General features: G+C 35.1%; 1 protein-coding gene across 3 annotated transcripts in view; it reads left to right on the top strand.

Annotated features, from left to right (window-relative positions):
- The window catches only part of LOC114650603 (P2Y purinoceptor 3), a 68,643-nt gene extending 57,644 nt beyond the window's left edge, over positions 1–10,999 (top strand). The window contains exons 1-3 of one of the 3 annotated variants that reach the window (XM_028800351.1): positions 2,093–2,219; positions 2,935–3,038; positions 9,023–10,999. In XM_028800351.1, the coding sequence (XP_028656184.1) occupies positions 9,063–10,022 (960 nt within the window). In that variant the 5' untranslated portion in view covers positions 2,093–2,219; positions 2,935–3,038; positions 9,023–9,062 and the 3' untranslated portion in view covers positions 10,023–10,999. Of the gene's footprint in view, positions 1–2,092; positions 2,220–2,934; positions 3,039–9,022 lie in introns of those variants that run through there. The other 2 variants (XM_028800350.1, XM_051926831.1) reach the window with 2 other exon arrangements.
- Positions 11,000–12,561: the final 1,562 nt, after the last annotated feature.

Genomic DNA, 12,561 nt, shown 5'->3' with positions numbered 1-12,561 from the left:
AACCAAAGTTAAACTGATTTAGTTAGAAAAGGGGAAGGAAAGTTTAGTTATTGTGAAATCTACCAGTTCTAGTAAAACACCAAATGTGGTAATTATACTTTCATTCTGATAAATTTATCTTTGTAGTTTAAGAGTTGCTGTGCTAATTTGGGTAGTTTTACTTCTCATTTCATTCTTCTTTACTTCTCTTGATAGCTTTCATTTAGTTTCATCTTTTAATTTATTTATTTAACCAAAGGCTGCAGTAAAATCTCTTGTAAAATGTATGTGCTTTGGTAGTCCAGCTGGTAACACTAGCTAGAGGCATCTTATAAAATACACTACATGGCACATGGTTGTTGTGTCGTTATTTACTGAGTCTTCTAGAATGATTTTTTTTTTCTTGCATGTTCCTCCTGTATGTCTTTTGCTTAATGTTTATCCAGTGTCACTTTTCTTTGCAACCTCCGTGCTTTTGTCCTGTTTCTTTTTTTTTTAAATGGTATATGGTGGGGGTGAAGAGGGTCTTCATAGGGTAGCATCTTGTGCTGTTGGGCTCTGTTGCTGCAAACCAATAAGGTGCAAAAGCCCAACTTTTTCATGCCAGCTATTACTGACATTCACAGTGTGCAGATACAGCAAGTTATAAAATCTGGTAGTCCTGGATTTCATAAATAAAAACCTAGTTACCAAGTGAAAGGGTAGTGAATAGAAGAAAGTCATGATGTGGACAAGCTAAGAACTTATGGGCTGGAAGATTTGATCAGTTCTACAGTGAGGAAAAAACATCCAGTAATTTTAGAAGCCACTAGCCCAGTTTTTCTGAAACCATTTATTGACTTTAACCGAGATATTTTAGGAAAAAATAATAGTAGAAAAACCATACTTACTACCCCAATAGACTAAAAGCCATGTATTGCCTTGCTGCAGATATAAGTCAGAAGGTCTAAACGTGTTTGTCTTGTGTTCACGGCATGCTGCCTTCTTCTGCATGCTTATAAACAAAAAGCTGAACCAGGAACTTGCTTTTATTATGTAAAATCATTATTAGGAAATTACCCAAATACTAATGTGTAAAATGCAAATGACTACTGAGCAAATATTTATAGTTTTAAGAGTGGAAAAAATCATAGGATGTTTCGAATCCAAGTATATTCTCTTCTCCTAGCTGAAGTTTCACACAGTATCTTAAAGTGTAATTGAAAACAATTTTTTATTACCTTAAGCCTTTGAAAATTTCCCATAAAAATAATAAAAGCTTCTATTTCTAAAGCATGGTTATGCTGGTTTATATTTATGCATTGTAATATATCGAAAAGCAAGTTATATGACGTACCTAAATCAGGCATTACTTTGGATTGCTTTTCAGTTGAATAAGTTTAACATATACATTAGCAATTCTTCACATATAAACACACAAATATATTAAGGCCAAGCTTCTTTTTTTTTTTTTTATGACCTGTTCATGTATAATTAGGATTTGTCACTGCATACATGCTCAACATATATCACTGTACTCTATTGCATAGATTTACTATATGCTTTTATTTGTAATGTAAATTAATTTGTATTGGGTTTACAGCTCAGTACAAGCTGTTTTATTCCCTCAAATGATAAAAGGTGTTGTTGTCTGCTGCCACCATTTTATTTGCTACCCTGTCTTTGAAGTGTACCAGCTGTATTCCTTTTCCTGCAACTGTTAATCTTGCTATTTAATTTTTTATATTTATATTGTTGTTTTCCAGTTGGAAAATACAGTAGGTTCCATGATATTAACACTTTAATACTAGAAGATTTTGTATGCGTTAATTATACTATGCAGATTTTTAAAGGGTTTTCTTTTTGTTCTTTGCAAAACACAAGCTTCATAAAAGATATAATACCTTTTGTGAGCGAAACAGGGATACTGAGCACATAACCTTTTTTAGCCAGTTTGTATATGAATTGTGGATTGGAGGGAGATTTTGTGAGAAGTTTAAAATAGACCTTACACGCCCATCACTTACTACTTGTGTCAGTTATTTTAAAACTACAGTTAACTGCAAATCCATGTGACATGACTCTTCAGTGTACAGGGCTGTCACAAGAGCTATAAATCACATATTAGAGTCTAGGAGGACTTGGCAGTAACTCTGTGAATGGTGGTGAGCCTGAAGCATTACAGCGTCTTTTTGAAGAAGCCTCTCTGCTTTTGGCTGAGATTTCATTCTGCAAGCAATTGATTATTGTACAGCATGCAGGTATCAAATAAAATTAATTAAATTCTGTTTTTCTGTGATTGTGGAGGAGTATGTTGTTAAAATGTATTGGTGGTTTTTAAAACAGTAAGCTTATAATTCAGAATGATTTTTTTCTTTGTAAGCAATGATAAGCTGCTATAACTTAGAAATATTGAATACTTGTAGAGAATAAAATACGAGTTAGCAAAATGCACAGCTGCTGTAAACCTACTGTAAATGGTGATTTCATAAAAGAGGTTATCTACAGTAGTATTCAGCAGTTCTCAGTAAATAGGTGACTTGTCCAACATTTTAAGAAGGCTGACAAATACTGCTGTAATTTGAAAACATTTCTAGAACATTAGTGAGTGAGTGATACAGTTAAAATATAATCACATTTACAGTAACAAAGTAAAGTATAAGCTGCATGTTATGTCACTGCAGGACCCTTTTCAGCCATTTATGACAGTTTAACATTGCACGAAGGTCAGGGCAAATAGTAAAATAAAAGTGTAAGGAGCAAAACTGATCTTGATCTACATAACATAAATGTTAATTCTTACGTGATACTATGTTATCTGCAAAATTGTGTACCTATGTTATTTCTGAAACAGGAGATGATTTAAGGAAATGTCAGTTTTTATTATGCATGTTGGTTGTCCGACAAGGATAATTTAACATCCAAACAAGGAAGTGACCTTTGTCTGAACTGTAAAATTCTTATTGTTTCTTCCAGATCAGACAGGTGCAGTATAGTACTCTGAATATGGCAATCAACAGCGAAGCCGTGAGGAAGAGTCAAGCAAAGGGTAGATTTCTGAAAAGTGAATATCAGTTGCAGTAAGTGGAGTTTCATTTTAACATATTTTTGTATAAGTATTATTGGCTGTTTTTTTTTTTAATTTACTAAAACGGATCATAATTCTAAGTGTTTTTTTTTAAACATGTGATTTTAGGTTTGATCAGTTTTTTGTTTGATGCATATTTCTCTTAAAAAATATCTGCAATTTTTTTTTTTTTTTTTACTGGATAAATCAGCAGTTATTAAAATGATATAACATTTCATGGAAAATATAATATTGATGTTTTTTAGTAAATAATTCAAATGCTTTTGTTGCTGTATTATGTGTGTGTATGTGTTTGTGTACACAACATACAGTAACATTATCAAACCCAGTTAATCAGTTGCAGAGGACCAGAGCCAATTTTGGCAGTACTGGGTGCTATGCATGGAACAGCCTTGGATAGGGTCCCAGTCTATCATAGGGTCCATTCTCTCTCACACACATACCAACAACTCTCCTCACACAGCTCCAATTTAGTATTGCCATGTGGAAAAACCCAAGCAGACTCAGTAAGAATAAGCATAATTCAAACAGACAGTAGCATATACTTGTGTACATGACAAGAGCCAGGGCTTGAAATTCCTTTTTGAAAAGGGGGAAATACCCCACCCACCCACCCCCAAACACAAAGGGGTATTTCAGACTCCTTTGAATGAAAGTGTCTTGAGGGAAAGGTTTCAAGATCCCATAGTTGAAAAAGGTCTTTGAATTTAATATTTTGAGCAGTTTTTGTCCTGTCACAACTAAACATTTTCTGATGTTTACAGTAGTTAAAAAAATAGTACATTAAGCTAAGTAAAGTTACAAGCCAGCCAGTCATTCAGATAAATTATTTCTGCTGTTTTAACTTTAAATAATTCTTTGCTTTTGCACGTACAGATTTCCATTCATTGCTTGGCCAAAAACGCAGAGCTAACCTGAATATGAATACACTAAAATTATGTCAGTTTTCTTAATTTTTATATTGATGGCTTGTCAAATATATTTGTTTGTTTTTAACCTTCAATTTAACAAAGTTCAGTTGGGTTTTAACCCTATTCAGATAAGCTTAGTTTTACACAAGTAATTGGGGTAAAGTGGTTAGTACCAGAGGTCCGTTCTAAATGTAGTTCCGTCTGAATCACACATGTCAGTAATTTCACTGAATGCGCATTCACGTGTCAGTAAAAATTACTGTGACTGTTACCTTATTTAAAAAGATCGTAATAATAACCCCAGGTTGACCTAATCCTGTGCAAATTGAAAAGTCAGTAAATCTGTCATTTGAGAGATTCAAATGGGACTAAAATGACCGAAGTCCTTCAGTAATAGTTACTCTACCCAGTGTCTGAATTGGGGCGGGTGGAGGGAAAGCTTTTGTTGAACTCCATTTTATGCATGCTGAATAGCGGATTGGGGTGTTCTATCTACTTTATCTATTTGACGCATTCTGAGAAATTGAACTGCGTCAAATAAGCTTTTTCAGACTGTCTTGTGGAAGGCTATTGTGACTTGTGCTGGTTCCATTGTGTTTGAGGCAGAAGTCAACAGAAGATGAGAGAATCTGTTTACAGCTGCAAACCAAGGTAATATGCATATGGGAGAAAACTTGTAAAATCAGGACAAAACACACATGAACACAAGGAGAATATGAAAACTTAATTAGCATTGACTTTAGCTATCTTAGTGTTAGAATCTAGGTCCTTAAACCCTGTGGCACTATGCTTATTATGGTTTCCGAATACCCCTAACTATTCATATACAGTAATATACTATATTAGAGAAAGGAATAAAAAAATGAAAGGGTTCTTCAGTTGGGTAAAGATATAAAGGAAAACTAATCTTACACAGTGCACTAAATAAGTAATACTGTACAAGCATAGGTTGCTGGTTTGTTGCTTGTAGGTAGAGAATCTTGGAATAAATATGAAACATTTTTATTTATAAAAATACAGGTTTTAAATAGTGGTAATGTGTTACAAATGCTAAATTATGAGTATTTGTTTTAATTATGCTCTTGTCACTAGAATCGCTTCTTTTGTGTTCTTTGTAGTCAGACTGCACCCAAAAAAGTCAAGTAGAATGTTATGTTCATTCACCACTTGCCAGGTGACAACTAGGGTTGTATGCTGTTCCAGTTAGGTGACAGGCAAGAATGAAACAGATCCAAGGATATTAAACTTTGGCAATGGAAATTGGCTTTCAGGATATGTAATGTAACGTCATTTGTGGAAAAGGAGCCAGAGTTCGTGGACCTAGGAGTATTTAGACACAATGTTATGTACAATGTTGGCCCCCAAACCAGAAATTTTAATGACGGACTGTCTTTTTATCATTCAGACGTAAATGATAAAACCCTGGCTTCAGCCAGATTCTTGACATTCTTAGAAGTTAAAGTAGTAGCTCCTCATACCATTTGCATTAAACTAAACTCATGTCATCTTGTGAATTTCCCATTGGGATTAATAAAGTATCTATCTATCTATCTATCTATCTATCTATCTATCTATCTATCTATCTATCTATCTATCTATCTATCTATCTATCTATCTATCTATCTATCTATCTATTATTGTAGCCGATACTAGAAATGCCAAGTTAAATAAATCCCACTAATGTGTTAAATAAATCCTACCTCTGTCCCATTTATGGAATGGTAGTGCTAATTGTATTAAAATCTTTTTTTTTTTTTTTTTTCATTTTCCATGATCAAGTGAAAAATATAAACACTTTGTGATATCTGAACTGAGTCTGGTTTATGTTTTTTTATAAAGGGAATATTATGTATTTGTCTATTTGTTTATATTTAGGATCATAATCAGGGAGATTTATCTTTAGATGACCTTTATGTAGTTAATGTGTTATTTACTGATGTATTCCCGTAACTTATGTCATTTCTATATAGTACATTCATTTATTATAATCTGGTAGCCATCTTTATTTAGATTACACCTTAAAAAGACTTCAATGCTCCTTATTAGAAGTGTATTTGGAAGAATGATTTCTCATTGTCAAAGAATCTTGCACACCAGCCTACATTTACATTACATTTGACATTGACACATTCTTTAAAACAACAAAAAAAAATAACAATGAAAACAAATAAAGATCCTATTTCTTTAGGGGAATTTGTCAAATGTGTAAATATTTTTGAAGAGGGCATAATCATTCTCGATTTTTAAAAAAGTGATGTTGGTAGGGAACTCTTTAATTGGATTTCACTCTTTGCAGACATGGTACTTCTCTTAAACAAATCCCAGATAAATATAACGTTATGTAATTGTCAACCTGAATCCTTTTAGAGATAGCCATGGTGTGAAAACCTTTTTTCTTACATTTGCATTAGACTTGATGGAAATTAGAAGAAATTTTAGGTGCCTGTCTGTCTGAATGATTAATATTTAATTCATTCACTGTATCTTTAATTTGGTTAAGGGTATATGGTAGTCCTGTTGTGGCCTGTCTCTTTCTTATTTTTTAGGTTATCATACTTAGCTGTTTTAATTGTAGCTAATTTAAGAAGGATTTTTTCTGTGTAATATTAACTATTGTAAGAGATCTTGTCATTTTAGAGCATAATCAAAGATGCAGAACATTTCAGTTACACAGCTTCAGCTAGAAGTGAAATTAAAAAAAAAAAAAAGAAAGTTATTTAAGCTTATAATTATTTCACATGCAATTAGCATTGCACAAGTAGAAAACTAACCCCACCCCACCCCTGTTTGGCTGGAATCTTGGAATTTCTCAGTGCACTAAATGAAAATGAGCTGAAAGATGTGACAGGATATTAGTCCAAAGCAGAAAATGAGAGTCTTGTCCTTCAAGCTTAAGAAAAATGAAAAAGGCACACAGCCTTTTCAGCACATAAAAAAGGATGTCTTTGTACATTAAGGAAACGAAGGACAAGTTGCAGTTTGAAATGCTTCTGCCACCTACAAGAACACCCACAATCCTGCAGTTTCAGAGTATCATTAAAAGATTTAAGCACTCGAGCTAAAACACAGGTATACACTCTATCTTGCCATTACTAGGACAGCTGAATCTGACTCTTACGACATTTCCACCATGACAATAAATGTGGTTTAACTCTTACAATAAGAGATTACACTGTTTTTACTGTGCTTTACATGCATATGTGTGATATCTCTTAATTTTCAGAGTCACAGATTTTTAAACCATTTTTCATTTTCTACTCATAGTTATAAGCATGCCAGTAAAATGTATTCCACTGCTGAATGGAAATGACAACAGAAGAATCAGAAGGTTGCTCAGTTTTTGAAGATTTTGAAAGATCATTTACCATAAAGCATATTCCATATGTGCGGTTTTTCAGTTTGTTGGTGTACTAAAATGTTTCACCATGTGTATGAATATAAAGGCAAGGGGCCACTATATATTCCCCTGGAAAAAAACTGCTATTTTGCCAATTAAACATTTAAATTAACACCTCCAAAATGTAAAAAATTGATCCAAGTAAGATGTACTTCATCATTTAAATGACAAATAAATGTGTAAAATTCTTGAAGGTTCTATGTGTTTTAAATGTAGCAAAGTAACAATCTGCAGCTTGTCACACTGATTCTTTTAGATGTGTTTTAGAATTTTCTGGAGTTTATTTACTAGCATTCATCAAATATAAAATATCTAATGCATATTTGTGTATTTTTACATGCCTTTAGAAAAATCACAGACTCTGTTCCTTTGCCTTTTTTAAATCTAAAATATCTTGCATGTCACGTGTGAGTAGCTTTTCATTCAAAACACTTTCTCACAATGCAGATCATGCTGCCATAAGTATCTTCTAACATATGAACAGTCAAACTTTATTTCAAAAGGCATCTTTCTCTTAGAACTAACACCGCTATAAGAGACTTTACAAAGCACATAAGAATACAATTTAGAGCAATAACATAGAAAGTACAGTAGTTTTTGAGAACAATTACATGATAATGTTGTAGTACTAGGGTGTTGTACCGTGTTAGCCATTATGAATGTAGTGAAAAGTCAAGCAAAATGACACCTTTTATTGGCGAACTAAAAAGATTTCAATATGCAAGCTTTCGTGGCAACTCAGGCCCCTTCTTCAGGCAAGATGTAAGCCAATAAAAGGTGTCATTTTGCTTGATGTTTCACTATGATAATGTTGTAAACTAATATGGTGACACTGCCGAATTGTCTCTCAGAAAACCAACTGCAATTACTTGTTCAGCTACTGGAAGATAGTGTCCAGTTTTTCCAGTTTTTTTCAATAAGTACTTTCACCAAGATAGATTTAATTTTGTTTTTACACGCAAACAGAAAAATGGACACATTGTTTGTATTTTGTAGGTGTGGTGGATCTCTTCTTTTTTCCTTTCAGACTAGCATTTTAAAACTGTGGAAACTGAGAGAAGTATATGCTTTAATAAACTAATATAATTTGACAGAAAAATAGTTTGTCATTGACCTGGTCGCCGCCTGTCTGAAGTTTCTGCAGTTTGTATGTTCTCCCAGTGTCTATATGGGCTGACTCAAGAGTACCCTGATTTGTTTCGCAGGTTCCAAAGAGCTTAGCCATATATTGGTACAGTAAGTGTGTGTGCATGGGTGTGCTCTTTGGTGTTCTTGTGTACCATCCAGGAACAGTTCCTCCATATTCTGCTAGGACAGACACTGCAATGGAAACAGTAACTTCAGGAATGGAAAGATGGATATATAACCTCTGTGAGTGTGTGTTTTTTAACCTTAGCATTCATTGCTAATGTAACTCTGGCTGTTATGCTTTCTTTCATCTCTGTTGGAGTGATGAATACAGATAGCATGGACTTGTTGTATTACATTTTTGTGATGAATAAAAACTCGTCAACCTTTTGTATGATTTATTATCCAGTATATCTAGTACTTTGTCACTAAGACGTGCATATGTACAGCTCAAGGTGAATAGTAAAGAAAAATTACATATATTAGAGCAATCTATTTGAAAGAACAGAAATGTAATCATTATTTATTTTGTCTTTGTAGGATGTGAAGAAGAATGGAAACTTACAGCCTGTAGCACATTATGGCAAATTTCACCACACCATCAACATCAGATATGTCCTGCACCTACAATGAGGACTTCAAGCAGATCCTCCTGCCCACTGTGTACAGTGTAGTTCTTGTGCTAGGGCTACCACTGAATGGAGTTGTCATCTTTCAGATATGGCAGTCCAGGAAGGCATTGACTCGCACTACCATCTATATGCTGAATTTGGCCATTGCAGACTTTCTTTATGTCTGCTCTCTGCCACTTCTCATCTATAACTATGCTCAGCATGATTACTGGCCTTTTGGAGACTTCATGTGCAAGTTTGTACGTTTTCAGTTTTACAGCAATCTCCATGGCAGCATTATGTTCCTCACATGTATCAGCTTTCAGAGGTACCTTGGCATTTGCCATCCACTGGCAATGTGGCACAAGAAGGGCGGTAGGAAATTTGCCTGGATGATTTGCATCTTGGTGTGGATCATAGTGTTTGTCCTTTGTGCGCCCACTTTTGAGTTTGCTACCACGGGAATCCAGCGCAACAGGACTGTCTGCTATGATCTCACTGAACCCCAGCGTTCTAAACAGTACGTTCCATATGGGATGGCATTGACATTTATTGGATTCCTCATTCCGTTTTTAGCAATTATTGTCTGTTACTGTTGCATGACCCGAATTCTGTGCCAAAAGAACGAAATGATTGGGCCTGCTGTGCGTGAGAAGAAAGACAAGGCCATTCGAATGGTTATCATTGTAGTGGTGGTGTTTGCAATTAGTTTCTTTCCGTTTCATTTGACTAAAACCATGTATCTGGTATTCTGGGCCATGGGCGAAACAACATGTTGGGTAAAGCAGACCTTTTCCATTATCTACAAATGCACCAGGCCCTTTGCTAGTATGAATAGTGTATTAGACCCTATTTTATTTTATTTTACGCAGCAAAAATTCAGGCAAAGTACAAAATCCATCCTGGAAAAGATGAGCAGCAAACGATAAAAAAATCTAGAACAGTACAAAAGACTTCAAGGTTTTAATAATAAGAAAAAACTTGAGATTTTTTTTGTCATGGAATGGCAAGCATTTTGTTTACCTGTGCTGCTTTTTTAATTAAAATAATTTACCAGAGCTCTACAGTCTTCTTTGGGACCGAAATGAGTATAGATGAATGGATATGGATAAACATCCTGAAAGTCTATAAGGTGAAGGAATTAAGCTGATATGCTGGTATTGAACTTGGATTGTGTAACAATTTGCAACCGAGTTTTGTGAATATTGTAATGTTTTACAAAAGAAAAGCTCCACATTCTAACCAGTGTTTTCTTTTCAGTGTGCAGTACTCTCTTCTCTTTCTATTATGTGATCTTTTTGTCGGTTAAGATTATAAGCATGTGAACTTGTTCTAAATTAATTAGAAGAACTGTGAACATTTTATTCAGTTTCCAATTTAGAAGTATTCTAAAATGGACCCAGTTTGCTCATTGTGTTTGTCCATTTTCCAGTATCGCCAAACACAGATTTAAATGCCTTGCAGTTTGCTAACACATATGTGTTTCTACCCCAAGGCCCTATATGGGATAAAAACAGGTTTAGCAAAATTATAGCCAAAAGCTGCAATCCTTACAAAGTTTACTTCTCAGGCTTCTGATATCCTATTCTTTATTTTTCATTCTTTAAAAAATTGATCTCAGTCACTGACTAAGTAGATGGTATAACATGACAGTATACAGTAATTGTACCATGTGTCTTTTAGAGCAGTGTTTCCCATCCTTTGTGGTGTTACGGCCCAGTTATTCACATGCTAGCATGTTCTCTGTCCATTTATTGGTCATCCTCTGAATTTAGCATGATCGTTTGAGTGAGGGGGATGGGGTCTTCCCTCTTGATGAATCTAGGCTATCATCAAAGTGGGGTGTTAGGGGTATTTAATGGCCCCACACTGTTACCAAAGCGGTAGATGAATCAAGTACAATCATCAATGCTTTTCCACTTTTGTGAATCCAGCACAATTGTAAGAGTTGGGGGTTGGCGAGGTCATCCAGGATTGGCTATGATATAATTCATTACATTTATATAGCGCTTTTCTCAGTACTTAAAGCACTATCCACACAGGGAGGAACCGAACCCACAATCTTCCACAGTCTCCTTACTGCAAAGCAGCAGCACTACCACTGTGCCACCTGTGAGGATATGTGGGCAATGCTGCCCCTGTGCATCAAGCGCAATCTTCAGAGTGATGTGGGAGGGGATGGCAGCGTTTCATCCAGGGTAAGCCATGATCCACTGGCTGGGCCGCAGCCCACAGGCTGGGAAACACCATTTTAGTGAATATTTTGCCCATATTACTTGGGTTAACCAGAAAGTTTTACAGTATAGCTAGTCATTTATTTTATCATTGTTTTAATATAAGTATAACATAACTAAATGTACTCTTCATTTTTCTACATAATCTGTTAACTTCCCTAGCTTTGCATCAGTGAGAAATAATCGTATACTGTATATTCTGTTTCTGTAGTAGGCGGAATCCAACACTCGGTTACTTCACCACTTCTGTAACTGCAACATTAACTCTGAAATGTTTTCCATGAATCTTTGAGGGCTGCTAACAAGTGGAATTCTGAGAAAGCAAGATCTGGGATGAAGGCTGGAAGGGGAAGAAGAGTTCACCCGAGTGTTGTGACTTGCTTTTAAAAAATCATATTGCTGTACAATGGCATTTTGAAATCCAGCTGCATATATGGTAGGAACTGATTGTTGCTGCAGTAGTAATTGGACTCTGTTAATAAGCAGTATGTGCAGGCTGCAAATAGTACTTAATGTCTGGGTACCATCTGCAAATTTGCTTTTTGCTAAAGTATTTATTTTCTATATCTGCAGGCATTTGAAATATGAGTCCTGGTGATTAAGTACTAAAACATATCAACATTTTAGACTTGAAGTACAGGTGCTGGTAATAAAATTAGAATATCATGACAAAGTTGATTTATTTCAGTAATTCCATTCAAAAAGTGAAACTTGTATATTAGATTCATTCATTACACACAGACTGATGTTTAATCAAATGTTTATTTCTTTTAATTTTGATGATTATAACTGACAACTAATGAAAGTCCCAAATTCAGTATCTCGGAAAATTAGAATATTGTGAAAAGGTTCAATATTGAAGACACCTGGTGCCACACTCTAATCAGCTAATTAACTCAAAACACCTGCAAAAGCCTTTAAATGGTCTCTCAGTCTAGTTCTGTAGGCTACACAATCATGGGGAAGACTGCTGACTTGACAGTTGTCCAAAAGATGACCATTGACACCTTGCACAAGGAGGACAAGACACAAAAGGTCATTGCTAAAGAGGCTGGCTGTTCACAGAGCTCTGTGTCCAAGCACATTAACCCATTAACTGCCATGATCCCCATTTGGGGATCATGTACTTTAAACCGGGAGGAAATCCTTCTCCAAACCAGCCAAGAGTCATGTTCCTGTTGATATCAGAACCTCTGGAACTGGTCACTACATTGAACGCACAGAAATGGGCAAA

This window comes from Erpetoichthys calabaricus, chromosome 4, assembly GCF_900747795.2.
Source record: "Erpetoichthys calabaricus chromosome 4, fErpCal1.3, whole genome shotgun sequence".
NCBI lineage: Eukaryota > Metazoa > Chordata > Cladistia > Polypteriformes > Polypteridae > Erpetoichthys > Erpetoichthys calabaricus.
This window is presented reverse-complemented; position numbering and strand designations above follow the sequence as displayed.